At 50.7% G+C, this 17,789-nt stretch overlaps 1 protein-coding gene across 4 annotated transcripts in view; it reads right to left on the reverse strand.

Annotated features, from left to right (window-relative positions):
• Positions 1-2,126: 2,126 nt before the first annotated feature.
• Positions 2,127-17,789, reverse strand: part of Stac2 (SH3 and cysteine rich domain 2) — a 20,250-nt gene continuing 4,587 nt past the window's right edge. Inside the window, exons 2-11 of one of the 4 annotated variants that reach the window (XM_050156889.1) lie at positions 8,429-8,735; positions 7,559-7,656; positions 7,227-7,317; positions 6,533-6,645; positions 6,365-6,437; positions 6,202-6,263; positions 5,517-5,614; positions 5,141-5,192; positions 4,730-4,867; positions 2,127-3,521 (exon numbers count right to left, since the gene is read on the reverse strand). In XM_050156889.1, the coding sequence (XP_050012846.1) occupies positions 3,417-3,521; positions 4,730-4,867; positions 5,141-5,192; positions 5,517-5,614; positions 6,202-6,263; positions 6,365-6,437; positions 6,533-6,645; positions 7,227-7,317; positions 7,559-7,656; positions 8,429-8,735 (1,137 nt within the window). In that variant the 3' untranslated portion in view covers positions 2,127-3,416. Of the gene's footprint in view, positions 3,522-4,729; positions 4,868-5,140; positions 5,208-5,516; positions 5,615-6,201; positions 6,264-6,364; positions 6,438-6,532; positions 6,649-7,226; positions 7,318-7,558; positions 7,657-8,428; positions 8,736-17,789 lie in introns of all 4 variants that reach the window. The other 3 variants (XM_050156887.1, XM_050156888.1, XM_050156886.1) reach the window with 3 other exon arrangements.

Here is a 17,789-nt window from a genome sequence, read left to right on the forward strand (position 1 = left end):
TTTTTTGATTTTCGAGACAGGGTTTCTCCGTAGCTTTTTTGGTTCCTGTCCTGGACCTAGCTCTTGTAGACCAGGCTGGCCTCGAACTCACAGAGATCCGCCTGCCTCTGCCTCCCAAGTGCTGGGATTAAAGGCATGTCCCACCACCGCACGGCTTTTCTTTTCCTTCTCCTTCTTCTTCTTTTTTGTTCCCCCCAAGACTGGTTACTCTGTGTAACAGCTCTGACTGCCCTGGACCTCACACTGTAGACCAGGCTGACCTTGAACTCACAGAGATCCACCTGTCTAGTCTCTGCCTCCTGAGTACTGGAATTAAAAGCATGCGCCACCACGCCTTTAATTTTTCTTCCTGCATCTTCCTTGAGCCCAGGTGGAGTGTACTAGGTGAGCTCAGGAAGAAGGGTGTGTGGAGGTCAGAGATGATAATGGCAGCAGATTTCTGGGGATCCCAGGCCAGTAAGATTGCTGGTTCAGCCAGACCCCCCCCCAAGAACGGGCACAGAGGAGGGCAGAGGCTATAGTGGGGACACCAGCTGTGCCCAGCCCCCCAGGCTGTGAGCCTGCTGTCAGTGGTTCAACCACCTGAAAAAGCTGCTGTACTCAGCAGTGCGGCAAACCAGTGGGGAGAGGGGGGGCTGTTCCAGGCCAGCTGCTGGCTGGTGGCAGACACTGGGGCTGCATCAGGCTGGAATACAACATTCCCACTTGTCTCCAGTGAGGTGGAAGCATCTATTTCTGGAGGCCCTGGCCCAACATCTCAGGCTGTCCTCTCTCCTAGTGGCTTACGGCACTGAAAGCCACAGGGCAGGGCAGTAAGAAAGATGTCTGGGCCACTGATCGCTTGATAATCAGAACAAGTCAATAGTGTTCTCTAGGCATTAGCTTTCCCAAGTATGAAAGGGATGGGTTTGGGTTGTATAAACTGTGCGACCCTCAGTAAACCACTCCCCATCTCTACGACAGTGTCCTCGTCGGTCAAAGGGTCGGTGAGAGGACCCAATAGCATGAAGTTCCTGGCATGCTCCATGGGCTGCACCCGGCGTCCCTTTCGAGGCAGGCAGTGCACCGCACACCTGTAATCTCAGCTACTCTGGAGATGGTCTGCCTGAATTACATAATTCTCTCTACAGCCTTCAGAGCCAGGCATGGCGACTTATACCTGCAATTCCAGCCCCTGGGAGCCTGAAGCAGGGCGGTGACTGAGTTCAAAACAAGACCCTGTTCCAAAGAAAGGAAAGCCTTCAGTCTTGGGGGTGAAATTCCTTTCCAGTTCCAGGGCGGGAGATTCTAGGAGAGGGCTGCCCTTCTCAATCTATAAGGCTTTTACTGGATGAAGGGGCCCAAAGGATGCTCAAGAAGGAGGCACCACAGTCTGGTCCCACCTCGCCTACCTAGCTCAGAAGAAGGAGGCGGGACCCACACTGGGATGGACGAAGAGTGTACTTGTCAAAAGAGGCAGATTCCCACCTTCTGTGCCCTGTCACCCCCGCAGCAGCCTCGGACTCGCTTGTTCCCCCCTGCGCCTAAAAATAGCTCGGGACACGCGAGCCGGCGAGTGACGCGGCCGGGCAGGCGCGGGAAGGCGGCCGCTTGGCTGGAGCAGGTGGGCGGCAGAGGGGCGCGCGCGAGTCCCCCTCTCTCCCCGCCAGGCTCCTGATGACGGACTCTGCTGAGTCATCTCAAGGCCTCAGCGTCCACCACGGTCCCCTCTACCATGTTTGAATCTTGGGCTTGGAGGGGCTGCAGGGAGAGGCTGATCCCCCGCGCTACAGCACCCTCCGAAGCAAGCGGTCTGCGTCAACAACTGCGCTGTAGGTCCGCCCCCTGTGCGACTATGGTGCGCGCGTGGAATTCAGAAGTGACCTCAGCCCCACCTCCCCTCCACCCCCGCCTGACTCTGTTTCCCGCCTTCCTCTGGTCCTTCCCGCATCTTTCTGCGGTCCCCAAGGGAGCGCATCCCACTCACTGCGACGCCCTTCCTCGCAGAGATCAATGACTTCTTCTACCCTCTACCTTTCTACCCTCAGCCCTCACCCCCACCTCGCTGCCCGGCTTTTTCTATTCCAATCAGACACACAGAGCAGACAAGCTGAGACAAGAAACATTTAATTATGGGCCTGGGGGCTCAGCAACTCCCCCGCAGACCCATCATGCAGCCTCGTGTACAGTGGGCATTGGGCCCGCCCCGGGGATTTTGCTGGGGGGGCCTCATGGCAGCAAACAGGGCAGTGTGGCTTTAGTCCCCTCTTAGGGGGAAAAGTGGGGCAAAGTGTGTTGGGCGGGAGATTCTGTGTCCTCTCTGTGCAGGACTCTTCCCAGAAATTGGGGTGGCACTGACTGACAGGATCAGGGCGCAAAAGGGGGTTCTGAGCTTGGAGGGAGGGGGGCTGGCACGGGGGGGGGGGGAGAGCAGTTTTTGAGGGAGAGGTCCTTTGTCCTGCCCACGAGGGCCAGGGGTTTCGACACCATCCTTTCCTGGTGGCCAAAACGAACATTCCAAATCCTTGCTCTATCTCTCAAGGTATTCCTCCCAGGGAGGGCCCCGTAGAGCCCGGTGAGAAGTTCGGGGGGGCCCCCTGAGAGCAGAGTGTTTAGAGAGACTAGAACTCACAACCACAGACTACCCTGGCTGGCTGCTTCTCGCTGCTTCTGGAGTCTTAACAGTGAAATGTTTTGACCAAACAAGGGCCAGTGTCTTGTCCTCAGCTGAATCTGTGTCCAGGCCGCTCTTGGACACCAATTTTTAGTAGACAAAGGTAGGACGAGGCTGCTCTGTGGGGACTGTCCTTAACGAAACAGTCTCGACGCGTCACATCCCCTCTGGCCCTCAGTCCTGCCCCTGCTCTGTCCAAACGCATGGGTTTCAAGTAACGGAAAAGATTCTTGAACTTTCCTGAGAATTGAAGGAGGCAGGAAGTGGATTCAGGGCTCTCCCACAGACCTATCCCCTCTCAGTCGAGAGTGGAGAGCTGAGGAACACTGAAAGGCCCTCTCACAAGGTCCCAGTTGCAAAGGGGTGGGTGCACAGACCCAAGCAAAGGCTGTGGGCAAAGAGACAGGCATGCAAAGGCAGTGTGGGCAGGTAGTCTTTGAAGACAGCAGGAGGCTCCCTAGGGTGGGATTCATTGTGGCAATCCGACTAGGTGGTACCTGGGCACTGGGTGGGCCTACCTGGAGCTTCCTCACTTCTTCCCACTTTTGGCTTCCTTCCCCAAGTCCCAGAAGATCACCCCATTCAGAATACCCCACCCAAGAAATAAAACCTTCCTCAGCGCAGAAGGCTCCTAAGTGGGGGTGGGTGATGCTTAGGAGAGAGACTGAGAGGAAGGGCGTGGCCAGGATGCTGGCTTCCTCCTCAGGCCAGAAGCAAGGGCCAGGCATGGGCAGGGGTAGCATCTGAGTTCTCTTGGTTTCTGTCAGATCTCTGCCAGGGAGTCGGCTGGCACCAAGCCCCGCTTCTTGCCACTGCTGACGCGGATAAAGCCATCAGCATCCTTGCTTCTGCCCACGCCTACACAGATCTGAGTGGATACATAGAGAGATAGGGCCTGGAATGAGTATTGCTGATGGCTCCAGAGGACGTGCCCCAGGGGAAGGTGGGGTTGGTGTATCTGCAGAGGATGGAGCTGATGTAAGCAGATCCTAGGAGGGACCAACAGCCCAGGGTATAGCAAACAGGACATCAGCGTCAGGATTGAACCTGGGGATCAGTTAAACCAATGCCCCAACCCCATTTCACAAAGCAGGTGGCAGATAGAAAGGGGCTTGTGTGAGGTTATGCAGAAAGCCAGAGGGCACAGTCAGTGCTTAAACCTAGCCAGGGGCACCCTAAATCCTAGCACTGGTAAGGCAAAGGTAGGCAGTTGTCTGTGAGTTCCAGGCCAGTTAGGGCTAGGGCTATGTAACAAAACACTTAAGAAAACACTGTTTAATTAAAAACAAAAAGAAGCAGGGTGTGGTGGCACATGCCTTTAATCCCAGCACCCAGGAGGCAGAGGCAGGGGAATCTCTGTGAGTTTGAGGCCAGCTTGGTCTCCAGCCAGGGCTGTTGTACAAAGAAACCTTATCTTGAAAAACCAACAAAACAAAACAAAAAACTAAACAACAACAACAAGAAAAAAAAAGCAGGGGCTGGAGAGATGACTCAGTGGCTAAGAGCACTGGTTGCTCTTCCAGAGGACTTGGTTTCAATTCTCACCACCCACATCGGCTCACAACCATCTGTAACTCCAGTCTCGGGAGATCCAACTACCTCTTCTGGCTTCTGTGGGCACCAGGCATGCACATGGTGCATAGAAATACATGCAGACAAAACACCCATACACATAAGGTAAATAAATTAAAAACAAACAAACAGTAAACAGAGAAGCCTCCAGATTCATCATTTAGTGCTCCTGTTTAATTCTGACTGCCTCCGACATCAGCCACCAGCTCAAGTCCTCTGGGAGGACCTTATTAGCCTATCCCTTCGTTTGTCTGTCTTTTTGAAACAGGGTCTCACTATGTAGCCTTGGCACTTGCTATATGGGCTTGAACTCAGGACAATCCTCCTGCCTTAGCCAGGGTGCAGATCTACACCATCACATCCGGTTCATGTGCTGTTGGGAGTGGAACCCAAAGCAAACACGCTAACTCAGCTACATCTCCAGCTCGACTGTACCAGGCTTTCAGACCCTCCCTCGAGGCACTTGACACCCTTGCTCAACCCCAGCAGGGCCCTGGAACCCACCTGGTTCTCCTTGAGGCTCATGTAGCCCTGTTCCTTGTTCCCAGAGAAGGGCCGACAGCAGCGCCAAACGCTCTCACCTGGCCTCACCCGCTGCACAAAATTGGCTGGGAAGAAGCCAACCCGGTCGCCGATCTTGCCCTGGGGATGAGGTTGGCAGTGAGCCCACGCACCAGCTTTACCCCTACTCTTTCTCTAGACCCAGGTCCTGCAGACCTTAGGTCTGGTGGGTGGTGGCTTCCGGCCTTGAAAGGCCAGGAGGTGGGCAGAGGCAGCTGATTGACTCGGTGACCCAAGTGTTGGCTCTAGGCTTGGCTCGGGAAAGCCGTGGGAGGAAGGGAGGTCTCTGGGGCCTGAAGGGAAGGTACCTACTGTACCTACCAGAGTCCCGCCAGACCCCATCCCACTAAGTACCTTCCACCAGTCTTCATTAGAGTCATCCACCAGCAGGATCCGGTCTCCAGGCCTGGGAAAGAGAAAGCTGGGGCAGCATGTGGGTACTTAGGTGCCCTGCATGCCCCGTGCCCCTCTCAGCAGGGAGAGCATTCCCAGAGCACCTTGAGGCCCCTGAGACCAGACATGGCTGGCTCCCTGGAACAGTCCCGAATTAGGGCGGAAGACAGGAAACTGCACCCATCACCCCGAGCAACTCTGACCTCTCTGAACACAGCATATTCAAATGTGCAAGGAAAAAAATGCCTGACGGTCCTCACCGCCCCCCCCCCCCCGTGTTCCAAGGTCAGTAAGGGTTAGGCAGGACCAGGGGGGCTGGAGCACAGAAGGGACTCACTGCAGAGCCAAGTCATTGTTCTCCTGGGGTAGGAACTTGTAGAGCGCAACGTAGGAGTACATGGACCCCACATCTTTCCGCAGGGACAGCTTTGGGGGCTGTAGGAAAAGTTCTGGGTCAGTGATGGTGGGTCACAGCCTTGGTTCACCCACAGTCCACTTGCTATGAGTGGACCTGCCCTGGGGTAGGACAAGGACACTGTGAGCAATAGGGCCTAACCATGGGACACAAATGGGGCTAGTACAGTCTGCGTCTGCTGCATTCCTGAGCAGAGCTGCCTGCCCTTGGGAGAGCAGGAGTGGAGCTGAGACCCCTCCCACTTTCCCCTCCCACCTTCCAGGCCTCTCATCTTTTGTGACTGAGGACACAGGAGGGAGGAAGCAGTGAGTGCCCTATGTACTATGCTCTTTTTTTTTTTAAGATATATTTATTATGTATACGATGTTCTGTCTATATTTGTGCTTGCGTGCCAGAAGAGGGCACCAGATCTCATTATAGATGCTGTGAGCCACCATGTGGTTGCTGGGAATTGAACTCAGGACCTATGGAAGAGCAGTCAGTGCTCTTAACCCCTGAGCCATCTCTCCAGCCCTGTACTATGCTCCTATGTACACCCTGATCTATGACAAGAAGTGACACTCCTTCCCATTCTGCCCTTTGGGCTCCTAGCTAACTCCAGGCTCACCTGCTGTCCCGGGCTCTTCTCCTCTGGTCCTGATCCTTCGCTCTCGGCTGGGGCTATGAATACTAGGGACACCAAGGTGAGACCAGAGCATCAAGTTTGAAGAAGTGCTTCCCCCCACCCCACCCCGCTCTTCCTGCCCCTGAGGCTGTCTCCTGTGGCTTACCACTATCACCAGGCCCCTCTTCTGAGCTGCGGATGCTGCCTTCTCCATCTTCTGTCAGCTCATCACGTTCACTCTGGGGAGAGACAGGAGGAGGATCAGCCCCTGGACCCACAGTCATGGTCAGATACCCGCCCCCCCCCGAGGGCTCCCCTTCTGTGCCCAGCATACCAGGCTCCGTGTGGGGGACTCAGACGTGCTGCTGAAGCTGGAACGGTTCATCAGTGCCAGGGAGGTGCCATAGCGCAGGGTCTCATAAACTGGGTCCACCTTCCCGATGGTCCCTGCTAAGCAGTCACCTTTAGGGCCTGGCACCTAGCTGCGAATCTGGGTTTACCCCAAAGCTCCACCATGTGGGTCCCCAGGGCTGGAACTCAGCTCATCAGGTTTGGTGGCAAGTAACTTTACCTGACCTAACCCTAACCAGCTCTATTTGTTATTATTATTTGGTTTATAGGACAGTGTCTCACGTAGCCCAGGCTGGCACCCACTTGCCAGCCTGAATTCACCCTAAACTCTATATGTGAAGGCTTTGAACTGCTAACCTCCATTCCACTGCCTTGTGGGTGCTGGAATGCCTGGCGTGGGACACCACACCCAGCTCAATCCCACCTTCTTCGGGTGCTGTCTTTCAGGGTCTGGCACAGTGACTCAAACTAAGTAGGTACTCGAGAAGTGCCCAGTTGAGAGACGAATGAACCAACGAATTAACGGAGGCTACATTCAGGACAGGAGCATCCAGGAAAGGGAATCAGGGAGAACAGGAATAGGCGGTACCCGTGTGACTCAGGCATGGAACTGAGAAATGTGTGGAGTTTCTTTCAGGACCTCCGAGATGCGGGCCGTGGGGTGTGGGGCCACTTACCAGTAGGTGGGGACTCTTTGCTTACGGCACAAGCTGGTGGTGGCTCATGCACCAGGAGTGGGGAGCTGAAGTTGCGTCGAAAAGAGGTGGACTGGAGCAAAAGGAGGCAGAGAGAAAACACAGAGACACAATGAACCATGGAGAGATCGACTGGCTCTACCCAAGCATGGGACCACCCCACAGGAGGAGCCAGTCTTGAGGGGGCAGAGAGAAAACAGAGATACAATGAACCAGGGAGAGAAGGGCTCTACCCAAGCACGGGACCACCCCACAGGAGGACCGGCCTTGCAGGGTTCGTTTGCTCATTCTGCCACAGGATAGCCCCTACTCACTGTCTTGCCCGGGCATTGCTGGTGGGAGATCTCCTCGGAGCACCAGAGGTGGACGCTGACTTTGCATGTTTTACACCGCAAGCCCTGCTTGGAGTTTCCTAGGGGAGATGCGGGTTCAGCAAGAGAAACTGGCCAAGAAGGGACACACCCATGGACAAGGAACAACACCACAAAAAGCCTGGTGGTGCACGCCTTTAATCCAAGCACTGTAGTGGCAGAGGTGGGCGAGTCTCTGAGTTCAAAATCAGCCTGGTCTACAGAGTTCCAAGACAACCAGGACTACACAGAGAACCCGGTGACCACTGCCTGAGTCTTGGGCTGGGCTTCAGGGCCTGGCACCTCCCCCCTCCTACGATGAAGGTGTTAAATGGCGCCAGAGCCCTCTGTGTGAGCTTGGAGCAACAGTGGGGACAACCACCACCCGCGGCTCTATTGTTCTTCTTTTTTTTTTTTTTTTTTTTTTTTTTTTGGTTTTTTTTCGAGACAGGGTTTCTCTGTGGTTTTGGAGCCTGTCCTGGAACTAGCTCTTGTAGACCAGGCTGGTCTCGAACTCACACAGATCCGCCTGCCTCTGCCTCCCGAGTGCTGGGATTAAAGGCGTGCGCCACCACCGCCCGCCTGGCTCTATTGTTCTTTTGCAGAGTCGGCAATGTAGAATCTAAGGCCTAAAGCATGGTAGGTAAGGACTCAAACCATGAGTTAAAGTGCTAAAGCCCAGCCCCATCCGACACTCACTTGGTCTCCCCAGGAAAAGAGGCACGGTTGGAAGTGTGACCCTGCATTGCAGAATCCAACACCAGGCAGTTCTTGGCTTATTCCCAGGTGCCCACCAGCTCCTCCTCTGGCCCGCCACAGGGCCCAGGTACCTACCGACAATGAGCTGGTGGCAGAGCTCGCAAGGGCTGGCTCTCTTGAAGACGTGTTCCTGGAAGCTGTGCAGCCTCACTGGTTTGAGTGGTGCCAAGGGGCGTGGGACCGGGCACGGGGAAGGTGCTGGGGTGGGTAGACCCCCATCTGTGGATGCAGGTGGCGGGGAAGGAGGAGGCAGTGGGGTTGGCGGCGTCAGCAGCACCTCTGTTGGGCACTTCAGCTCAGAGCCCGAGCGGAGGAAGAAGTTCTCCACGCTCTTACTTCGAAGGATGGTTTTGAGGGAAAGGGAGCGCTTGAATCGCTGGAGCTGGGAGAAGAAGGGGCAAGCTGTGAGCGAAAGGCTGCAGGGCTGAGCAATGAAGCCTCCAGTGGGCTGCGCGGGAGCTGAGGACCAGCCTCAACAGAAAGAACTACCAGAGATTCCTGCCGCAACCATCCAGCCTCCCAGAGCCCACGGAGAACTGGAAATTTAAGGGAGTTCTAACTGGGCAGGCACTTAGAAGTGGTGGAGACTATGGAAGCCAAGAGAAGCTGCTGGTCTCCTCCGGCCAGTTAAGGCTGACCCGGTGAAGTCGGCTTCACCAGCACCAACTCCCACACACTTTTTCCCAAACAAACAAACAAAATCTAGACTTTGGGCTGGGTGTGGTGGCATACTTCTGTAATTCCAGCACTCAGGAAATGGAGACAGGAGGGTCAGAAGTTTGAGGCCAGCCTGGGCTACACAGCAAGATCTTGTCTCCAACAAACAATAAAAGTAGACTTTTTCAAGGTGTGAAGGTACAGGACTTTAATCCCAGTACTGAGGAAAGGAGACAGTGAAACCCTGTCTCAATGCAAAACAGAAGGTAAAACTAGAATTTTTTTTTTTTTTTTTTTTTTTTTTTTTTGTCTTCTTGAGATGGTATCTCAAGTACCTCAGACTGATTTCAAACTCTGCAGCCAAGGGTAATGACCTTGACCTTTTGATCCTACTGCCACTATTTCCTTCATGCTGGGATAGTGAGCTTGCAATGCTACCCCTGCTTTACTCAGAGCTGGAGATCAAACTCTCAGGGCTAGGCAAACACTCTATCAACTGAGCTATAACCCTAAGAATCCCAAACTAGGCCGGGCGATGGTGGCGCACGCCTTTAATCCCAGCACTCGGGAGGCAGAGGCAGGCGGATCTCTGTGAGTTCGAGGCCAGCCCGGTCTACTAGAGCTAGTTCCAGGACAGGCTCCAAAGCCACAGAGAAACCCTGTCTCAAAAAACAAAAAAAAAAAAAAAAAAAAGAATCCCAAACTAGACTTATGTAAAATGATATAGAAATGATTTTTAAATATTTTAAAGTAAAATAGTACAATTTTTTTTCTGTTACCAACCCCCTCACCTCCCCACCTCTTTAACAGTAACTCCTGGAAATTATCCTATACAAATGAACAATGAGTTCCATAAGTCTTTTTTATGGCACACACCGGCTCATTGTGCTGTTATACTCGTTGGTAGATGTGGCTCGATTGGTAGAGACATTGCCTGGCATGCACACAGCTCTGGGCTCAGTCCCTAGCATTCCATAAAACCGGACCTGCTGGCACGCATCTGTAATCCCAGCATTCTGAAGGTTGAGGTAGGAGAATCAGAAGTTCAATGTCATCTTTGACTACGTAGTGAGTTTGAGGCCAGACTGGGCTACACGGGGACCCTACCTTACTGGGGGTGGGGCAGACTCCCAGGACTTAGAAAGCCAGGAAGACTACCCTGGTACGAGGCCAGCAGGCTACATGGCAAGAGCCTGTCACAAACAGAAACAACAAACAATCTTGGGCCAAACAAAGCATACCCAGGGGTGGCTGGAGAACTGGCTCAGTAGTTAAGAACACCCGCTGTTCTTGAGGAGTACCTGGGTTCGATTCTCAGCACTCACGGGGCAGCTCACAGCTGTCTGTATCACAGCTGTCTGTTGGTCTAGTCCCAAGAGACACGGTGTCCTCTTTCACACCAGACATGCACATGGTGTATAGTTACACATGAAGACCAACCGACCACTCATATAAAACACACCAGAATAATAAGGTAGAGGCAGGAATATTAGAAGTTCAAAGTCATCTTCCTTGGATATGTGAGTTTGAAGCCAGTCAGAGATACATGAGACACCATGTCAAGAAGAAAAAAAAATAAGCCAGGAGGTGACGGTGCACAGTTTGAATCCCGGCACTTGAGAGGCAAAGGCAGAGGCAGGTGGCTATCAGTTCGAGGACAGCCTGGTCTACAAAGCAAGTTCCAGGACAGCCAGAGACACACACACACACAAAAAAAAAGAAAACAACAACAACAAAGAAAGAAAGAAAGAAAGAAAGAAAGAAAGAAAGAAAGAAAGAAAGAAAGAAAGAAAGAAAGAAAGAAACCTCTCATGAATCCTCAAGAGATAGCCCAACACTCTTATTCCCATGAGGAGAGTCCCTGACAAGGGGGCAGAAGCTGTCTGTCCTTCCCACCTGTGTCTTCCTGTGGTGCAGACATCAGGAATCTCAAACTTACTCACACTTTTATGCCTGGGAGCTTTGATATTTACTCCTTTTCTCTGCCTTCCACACTTCCAGAGGCCTTCCTTGTCTGAGAAAAGCCTTTCCCACAGAAGTTAATGTGGTTTGATTTTTCTTTTCTTTTTTAAATATTTTTTTATTTATTATGTATACAATATTCTGTCTGTGTGTCTGCAGCCAGAAGAGGGCATCAGATCTCATTTCAGATGGTTGTGAGCCACCATGTGGTTGCTGGGAATTGAACTCAGGACCTTTGGAAGAGCAGGCAATGCTCTTAACCGCTGAGCCATGTCTCCAGCCCTGGTTTGATTTTTCTTTGGGCCACCAGTTCACAAATAATGACATGGAAACTTTTTATTAATTACGAAAGCTCGGTCTTAGCTTGGGCTTGTCCCACTAGCTCTTTCTTCCTATTTATTTATTTATTATGGATACAGTATTCTGTCTGCAGGCCAGAAGAAGGAACCTGATAGAATTACAGATGGTTGTGAGCCACCATGTGGTTGCTGGGAATTGAACTCAGGACCTCTGGAAGAACAGTCAGTGCTCCTAACATCTGAGCCATGTCTCCAGCCCTATCTGACCTAAATAATTTTCTATCATAACTTGTATTACCATCCTAAAAATATCTTATTGGACCTTAAAACATTTTTTTTTTTGTTTTTTCGAGACAGGGTTTCTCTGTGGCTTTGGTTCCTGTCCTGGAACTAGCTCTTGTAGACCAGGCTGATTTCGAACTCACAGAGACCCGCCTGCCTCTGCTTCCCAAGTGCTGGGATTAAAGGCGTGCGCCACCACCGCCCGGCTTTAAAACATCTTTTTATATAAACAATTTAAGCTTTTATGTTTCTCAACCTTATAAAATTTACATCATGCCAAGCAGGCGGTGGTGGTGCATGCCCTTTAATCCCAGCACTTGGGAGGCAGAGGCAGGTGGATCTCTGTGAGTTTGATGCCAAACAGGTCTACAGAGTGAGTTCAAGGACAGGTTCCAAAGCTACACAGAGAAACTCTGTCTAGAAAAACCAAAAAAATAAATAAATAAAATAAACTTTACATCTCTTAAGTTCGTTTCTTGCTTTTAATTTGGTAACAAGTTAAATTATAAATCTATAGCTATCTAATCTTTGACCCCATCAAAGACCCAAGAAGGATATAATATTACTCGAGTAGACAGGAAATGAGAAGCAAACGATTTCCAAAGCCACAGAAATGACAGAGACAGCTGGCTTCCTGAACAGTCACCCAAGGATCTTCTGCATTGTTGGGGCATCCATCTTTAGTCTACAGGGCCAGAATATTTGACAGACTGTTTTTGTGAAGCAGGAATTTTGAAGGACTCTTCTACCTTGTCTTGGCAAGTTTCGGCAGTTGCCTTCTTTTGTGTTCTGCTTGTCCAATTTGGACAGCATACTGTCCTATGTTGAGGCAAGGGTAGTTTCTTGCCTGGTGGTTAACTTTGCCACACTAAAAGAAAATCTTGTATGGGGGTTCTTCAATGCCCATCATCCGTTTTTGAAGTAAATTAGTGATGCCAGGAGCAGATATCTCTCACTGTCATGAAAAGCCTTATGTCATTAAAACATCTTTATTTTTTTGAAGCTGAAGACTGAAGCCAGAGCCTTATGCTTGCTAGGCAAGCGCTCTACCACTGAGTTAAATCCCCAACCCCTACTAAAACATCTTTTTTGTTTGTTTGTTTGTTTGTTTTGTTTTGTTTTTTTCCGAGACAGGGTTTTCTCTGTGGCTTTGGAGCCTGTCCTGGAACTAGCTCTGTAGACCAGACTGGTCTCAAACTCACAGAGATCCGCCTACCTTTGCCTCCGGAGTGCTGGGATTAAAGGTGTGCGCCACCACCACCTGGCTCCTACTAAAACATCTTAAATGCAATATTCTGTAGGTCTCTGAAGTGTTTGAAGACCACCTATCTAAAATATATCTATTTTACCTTGAAAACATACCAAATATGACACAAGTTTGATTATTATAGATGACTAAGTACTTACCCGTTTTTCTTTTTCTCTTCCTTTCTTTCCTTCTTTCTTTCTTTCTTTCTTTTTTTTTTTTTGAAACAAGGTTTCTCTGTGTAACTTTTGGTGCCTGCCCTGGAACTTGCTCTGTAGACCAGGCTGGCCTCAAAGTCTTAGAGATCCTCTTGCCTCTGCCTCTCAAGTGCTGGGATTACACCACCACCCAACTAACCTGTATTTCTGAATTATACATTGTATTTTTAAATGCACTGCATAGATACAATACTCTATCTATCTATCTATCTATCTATCTATCTATGTATCTATTTATGTATTTTGGTTTTTCAAGACAGCATTTCTCTGTGTAAGAGCCCTAACTGTCCTGGAACTATCACTATAGACCAGGCTGGCCTTGAACTCACAGCGATCTACCTGCCTTCCTCCCGAGTGCTGGGATTGAAGGCATGTACCACCACCACCTGGCAGATACAATACCTTAAACAAGACTAGAAAAACATATAGTATAACAAAATAACCTTAAATTTGTATCAATATATGAATCCATACCAATGTTAAGGATTTGAAACGAATAGATATTTTTAGTTTATAAGCAGATCCAATAATCTTTATCCTGTCATTTCTATATTATATCCCCCTTTTTTTCTGTCAGAAAGAGATGCCTCAATCTAATCTCCTCTGTTTAGCTTTTTTTTTCTGACCACTACCAATAACAACATGTAACCAACCTTTCAAATGTGACAATCATTCATAATACTGACTGACCAAAACTTCCCTCGTGGGAATACGGCTGTCATGTTCTCTAGACTTCTTCCTGCTCTCTGGGGGCCATGGAATCTTTAGAGGACCCTGAGAAAATTGAGATAATGACCAAATCCTGGAAGAGAACCAGCTGTATCACCTGTTGTCCAGTCTCTGTGTAAATGGGAACGTTCAGGGTTTATCTGAAGTCCTGGCTGGAGTAGTGTGTGAGATTGGACCATTTCAGCTAGCAGCTTTGAGGTTGTTCTGGTATAGAATTTTGAGACACTGCAACAGAGGCATTTTGAAGCTGGATCACCTGGGCTACTTGTCCTTACCGGTGTCTGGTTCTTTTTTTCTGAAAACACATAAACCCTGTCTTTAAAAAAAAAAAAAAAGACTTTATTATTTTAAACTATTTTGTTTTGTTTGTTTTGTTTTGTTTTTCGAGACAGGGTTTTTCTGTAGCTTTGTAACCTGTCCTGGAACTAGCTCTTGCAGACCAGAACTCACAGAGATCCTCCAGCCTCTGCCTCCCGAGTGCTGGGATTAAAGGCGTGCACCACCACCGCCCGGCCCTACTTATCTTTTCTATGACTGTCTATACCCATTTTCTTTTCTTTCTTCAGCAGCTAAGAACATTTTCAAATGTGCTATACCTTTTAGTCAGGCAGTGGTGGCACACACCTTTAATACCAGCACTTGGGAGGCAAAAGCAGACAGATCTGTGTGAGTTTGAGGCTAGCCTGGTCTATAGAGTGGGTTCCAGGACAGCCAGAACTGTTTCACGGAGAAACCCTGTCTCGATAAACCAACCAACCAACAAACAAAACAACCAACATACTTTTAGAGGGTTTTCGTGTCTGGACCTGGCTTTACTGAGTGTCTGCAGTGTCCTCTGATCCTGTGAGGGAAAGCCTAAACTAGCATGTCAGTTGCCATGTGTGCCTCAGCGTAGGGCATGGTGCCTATGCATGACGCTGGCTGGTTCAAGCCTGCAGGCGGCGTCCAGGAGCTGCGTCTCTGTACACTGAGCATCAGCCTACCTGAAAGACTGCATGACTAGGAATCCGCGTCTGTTCCTTGCCCAGAATTTTCCTTAGCTTTGTTTGGATATTATTTGAGCCTCCACGCTGGATGCCATATGTAGTTTGATTTTTGGGGGGCCACTAGCTCACAAATACCGATATGGAGACCTATTATTAATTATAAAAGCTCGGCCTTAGCTTAGGCTTGTTTTCAACTAGCTCTTACAACTTAAATTAACCTGCTTTTATTAAGCTATGCTTTACCATGTGACTTTTTACTTTTCTTTCCTTTTCTATATGTCCAGCTTCCTTCATGTTTTGTTGATGTCTCCTGTATGCCTAGGTTCTTCCTCCTCTTCCTTTATCTTCAGAAATCCCACCTACACCTCCTGGCTAGTTATTGACCACTCTGTTTTTTATTACACCAATAGCAGCAATACACGTTCACACGGTGTCCGAATATCACAGCAGTCCATCAGTGGACCCGTTTTCTCCTCTGATGCTTGCTGTGGGATGTCTGTACACTCTGTGAAGATGAGTGGCTGGGATGGGTGTAACAAAGCTGAGTGGGCAACAGCTAGGCGGGAGGTATAGGCGGGACTTCCAGGGACAGCGGGGACTCTGGAAGAAGAAGAGCGGAGATGGCAGGAGGCCCAGAGCAAGCAGGATGTGCAGAAGGAGAGGTAATAGCTACAAGCCATGTGGCAGAACATAGAGTAATAGAAATGGATTGATTTGTTATAAGAGCTCATTAGAAACAAGTCTAAGCTATAGGCTGAGCTCTCATAACTGACGAGAAGTCTCCGTGTCATTGTTTGGGAGCTGGTGGGACAAAGAAAGGCTTGCGTCAGGTACTCTCTGAGCCCGCCCTGGGTCAGAACTGCATCAGCTCAGGTTCCTCTTGTCAACTTCTTTTTCGTTGTGAAGACAGGGTTGCTCTGGGTGTCCTCAGCTGTCCTGGAACTCACTCTGTAGACTAGACTGGCCTGGAGCTCAGAGATCTGCCCCGAGTGCTGGGATTAAAGGTGTGTGCCACCACTGACCTGCTCCTCATGTCACCTTCTAACTCTTCCTGAGACCGAAACAGGGACCTGTCACCTCCAGTCCTTAAGGTCCTCACCACACAGTAGGTGCTCAGCCACTACGCCTCTGCCGAATACATCACTGGCTGTGGAGCAGGAGCTGTTTCTGCTCTGAGGCTAGAGTTCGTCACATCCCTCACCGAGTCTGCCCAGAGCAAGGTATGGTGACCTCCTTATCCAGAGCCTCGCCCCTCTCTCTTCCTGTGGAGAGTTACCTTATTTCTGCCCATCCCTTTCCACCAGGATAGAAAAGGGGGGCGCCTAGGCCAGGCTCCAGGCAGGGAGTCTTGGCCAGGGTTCCCAGCTGGCATGCCAGGCAGCCTGTGTGCTGTGGCTGTCTGCCTAGCACCTGCGTATGCCAAAGGGAGGGAAGTAGTGGCCCCTCCAGCCTCCCAGAAGCCAGCAGGCGGCAAAATGGAGGGAGAAGCAGAGGGGATGTTTGGGCACAGGGCAGACTCTGTGTGCCAGCTGGGAGGCCAGAGCCCTGGGGTGTCTGGCACACTGAGTTGCTCATTCCTTTCCAAACTCAGCTTCCTGGACAGCACTGTGGGCTCCTTTGTGCATCGATGAGAAGCAAGGCCTGGGGCCCCAGATGCCCGTGCGCGGGAGCACAGGTGGCAAGCCAAAAAAGACAATGAAGAACTAGACTACGCATACCAGCTCAGGTCAGGCCGCGGCTGCCAGTGCCAGATAGGGCGGTAGGGCTTTGATGGGGTCCAAGAGGAAAAGGAATACCAATACCCTCGCCACCCTTTCTGACCCCACTTCCAGCGGCCTATGTCCTGCTCAGGGGCCTCAAGGCACAGAACACACAGGAGGTAAAATTACAGAGATGTCCTGGGGGTAGGGCAAAATTAACCTGTTATCGGAGTATCAGTCACTTTACTTCCTTTCTCTGAGCCTCAGTTTCCCCACATCCAAGAAGGAGGAGGCCACCCTGGGCCCAGACAGATCAATCAACTGGAAATTAGGCTCCACACAGGGTTCTCAGCATCAGAACACCAGATCTGGGCTAGCACCTGACACACAGTCTGCCATGGGTTCCAGAGACACCCTCAGGGGAGACTGTCATTGTCCCGTGATTCAGATGAGAAAGGGCTGTCGAAGGAGTTAAAGTTCTCCCACTGAGAGTCCTCAGCTGGCAAGGACCAGGGTCAGGGCCTGAATGGTGGCTCAGGCTGCTCAGATCAGATGACCAAGCAATATCTCACTGCCTTGGCTCCTGCCTTGGTCTCCTCCCTTCCCTCAGCCCCTCCATGGACTTGTCTATTGTGTCAATCAAGGAATTCAGGGTTAGAAGGGACCAGAAATGCTAGACACCTAAATCAATCTCCACCCCACCATTGCTCTGGTCACATTGTTTCTGAATAGATGCCCCCGGTCTCCTCTTGGGATGGGGTGCAAACGCCCTTGTGGGATACTCATTCCATCTTTGGGCAGCTGCAGTTGCTAGGGAGTGCTTTCCTATATAGTGCTGGAACCTGCCTTCCTGTGACTTTTGCCTATCAGCCCCCAATACTCCCTTGCTCTGGCTAGGCCATTTCCTCCTAAGCACAGCAGATATTCCAATATATGAAGGCATCAGTCATGTTCCCCCTCCCAAGGCCATTAATTCCGGAGTGATCCCTGTAAATCTAAGTCCCTCCCCCCAAATCTAGCCTACACCCTTTATTGGTATACCCCCTCCCTGGGATTCATGCCAATGACCACTTCTGCAAGGGTACCAAAGGTGTCTGGAACACAGCGTTCCTGGGCATCAGGGCAGCCTTCCCTCTGCCTGCGGATTTCCTAACTCAGATTCCAGGAGGGCAGAAAAGAGGGGGAAAATGGAATTGCCATCTAGGTGATGGGAAGATGACAAGGGCTCTGGCCAGAGGGCAGGTAGGACATAGTTGTCAAATGGCTTGATGCCTGTGGGAACCCACTGGATCTGTTCCACCTTGACCAGAGGTCAGCGTGCAGCGTGTTCAGGCCTATTCTGCTCCTTCAGATATAT

The sequence above is a fragment of the Alexandromys fortis genome, unplaced genomic scaffold (assembly GCF_014885135.2).
Source record: "Alexandromys fortis isolate MF-2015 unplaced genomic scaffold, M_Fortis_MF-2015_v1.1 scaffold_31, whole genome shotgun sequence".
Lineage (NCBI taxonomy): Eukaryota > Metazoa > Chordata > Mammalia > Rodentia > Cricetidae > Alexandromys > Alexandromys fortis.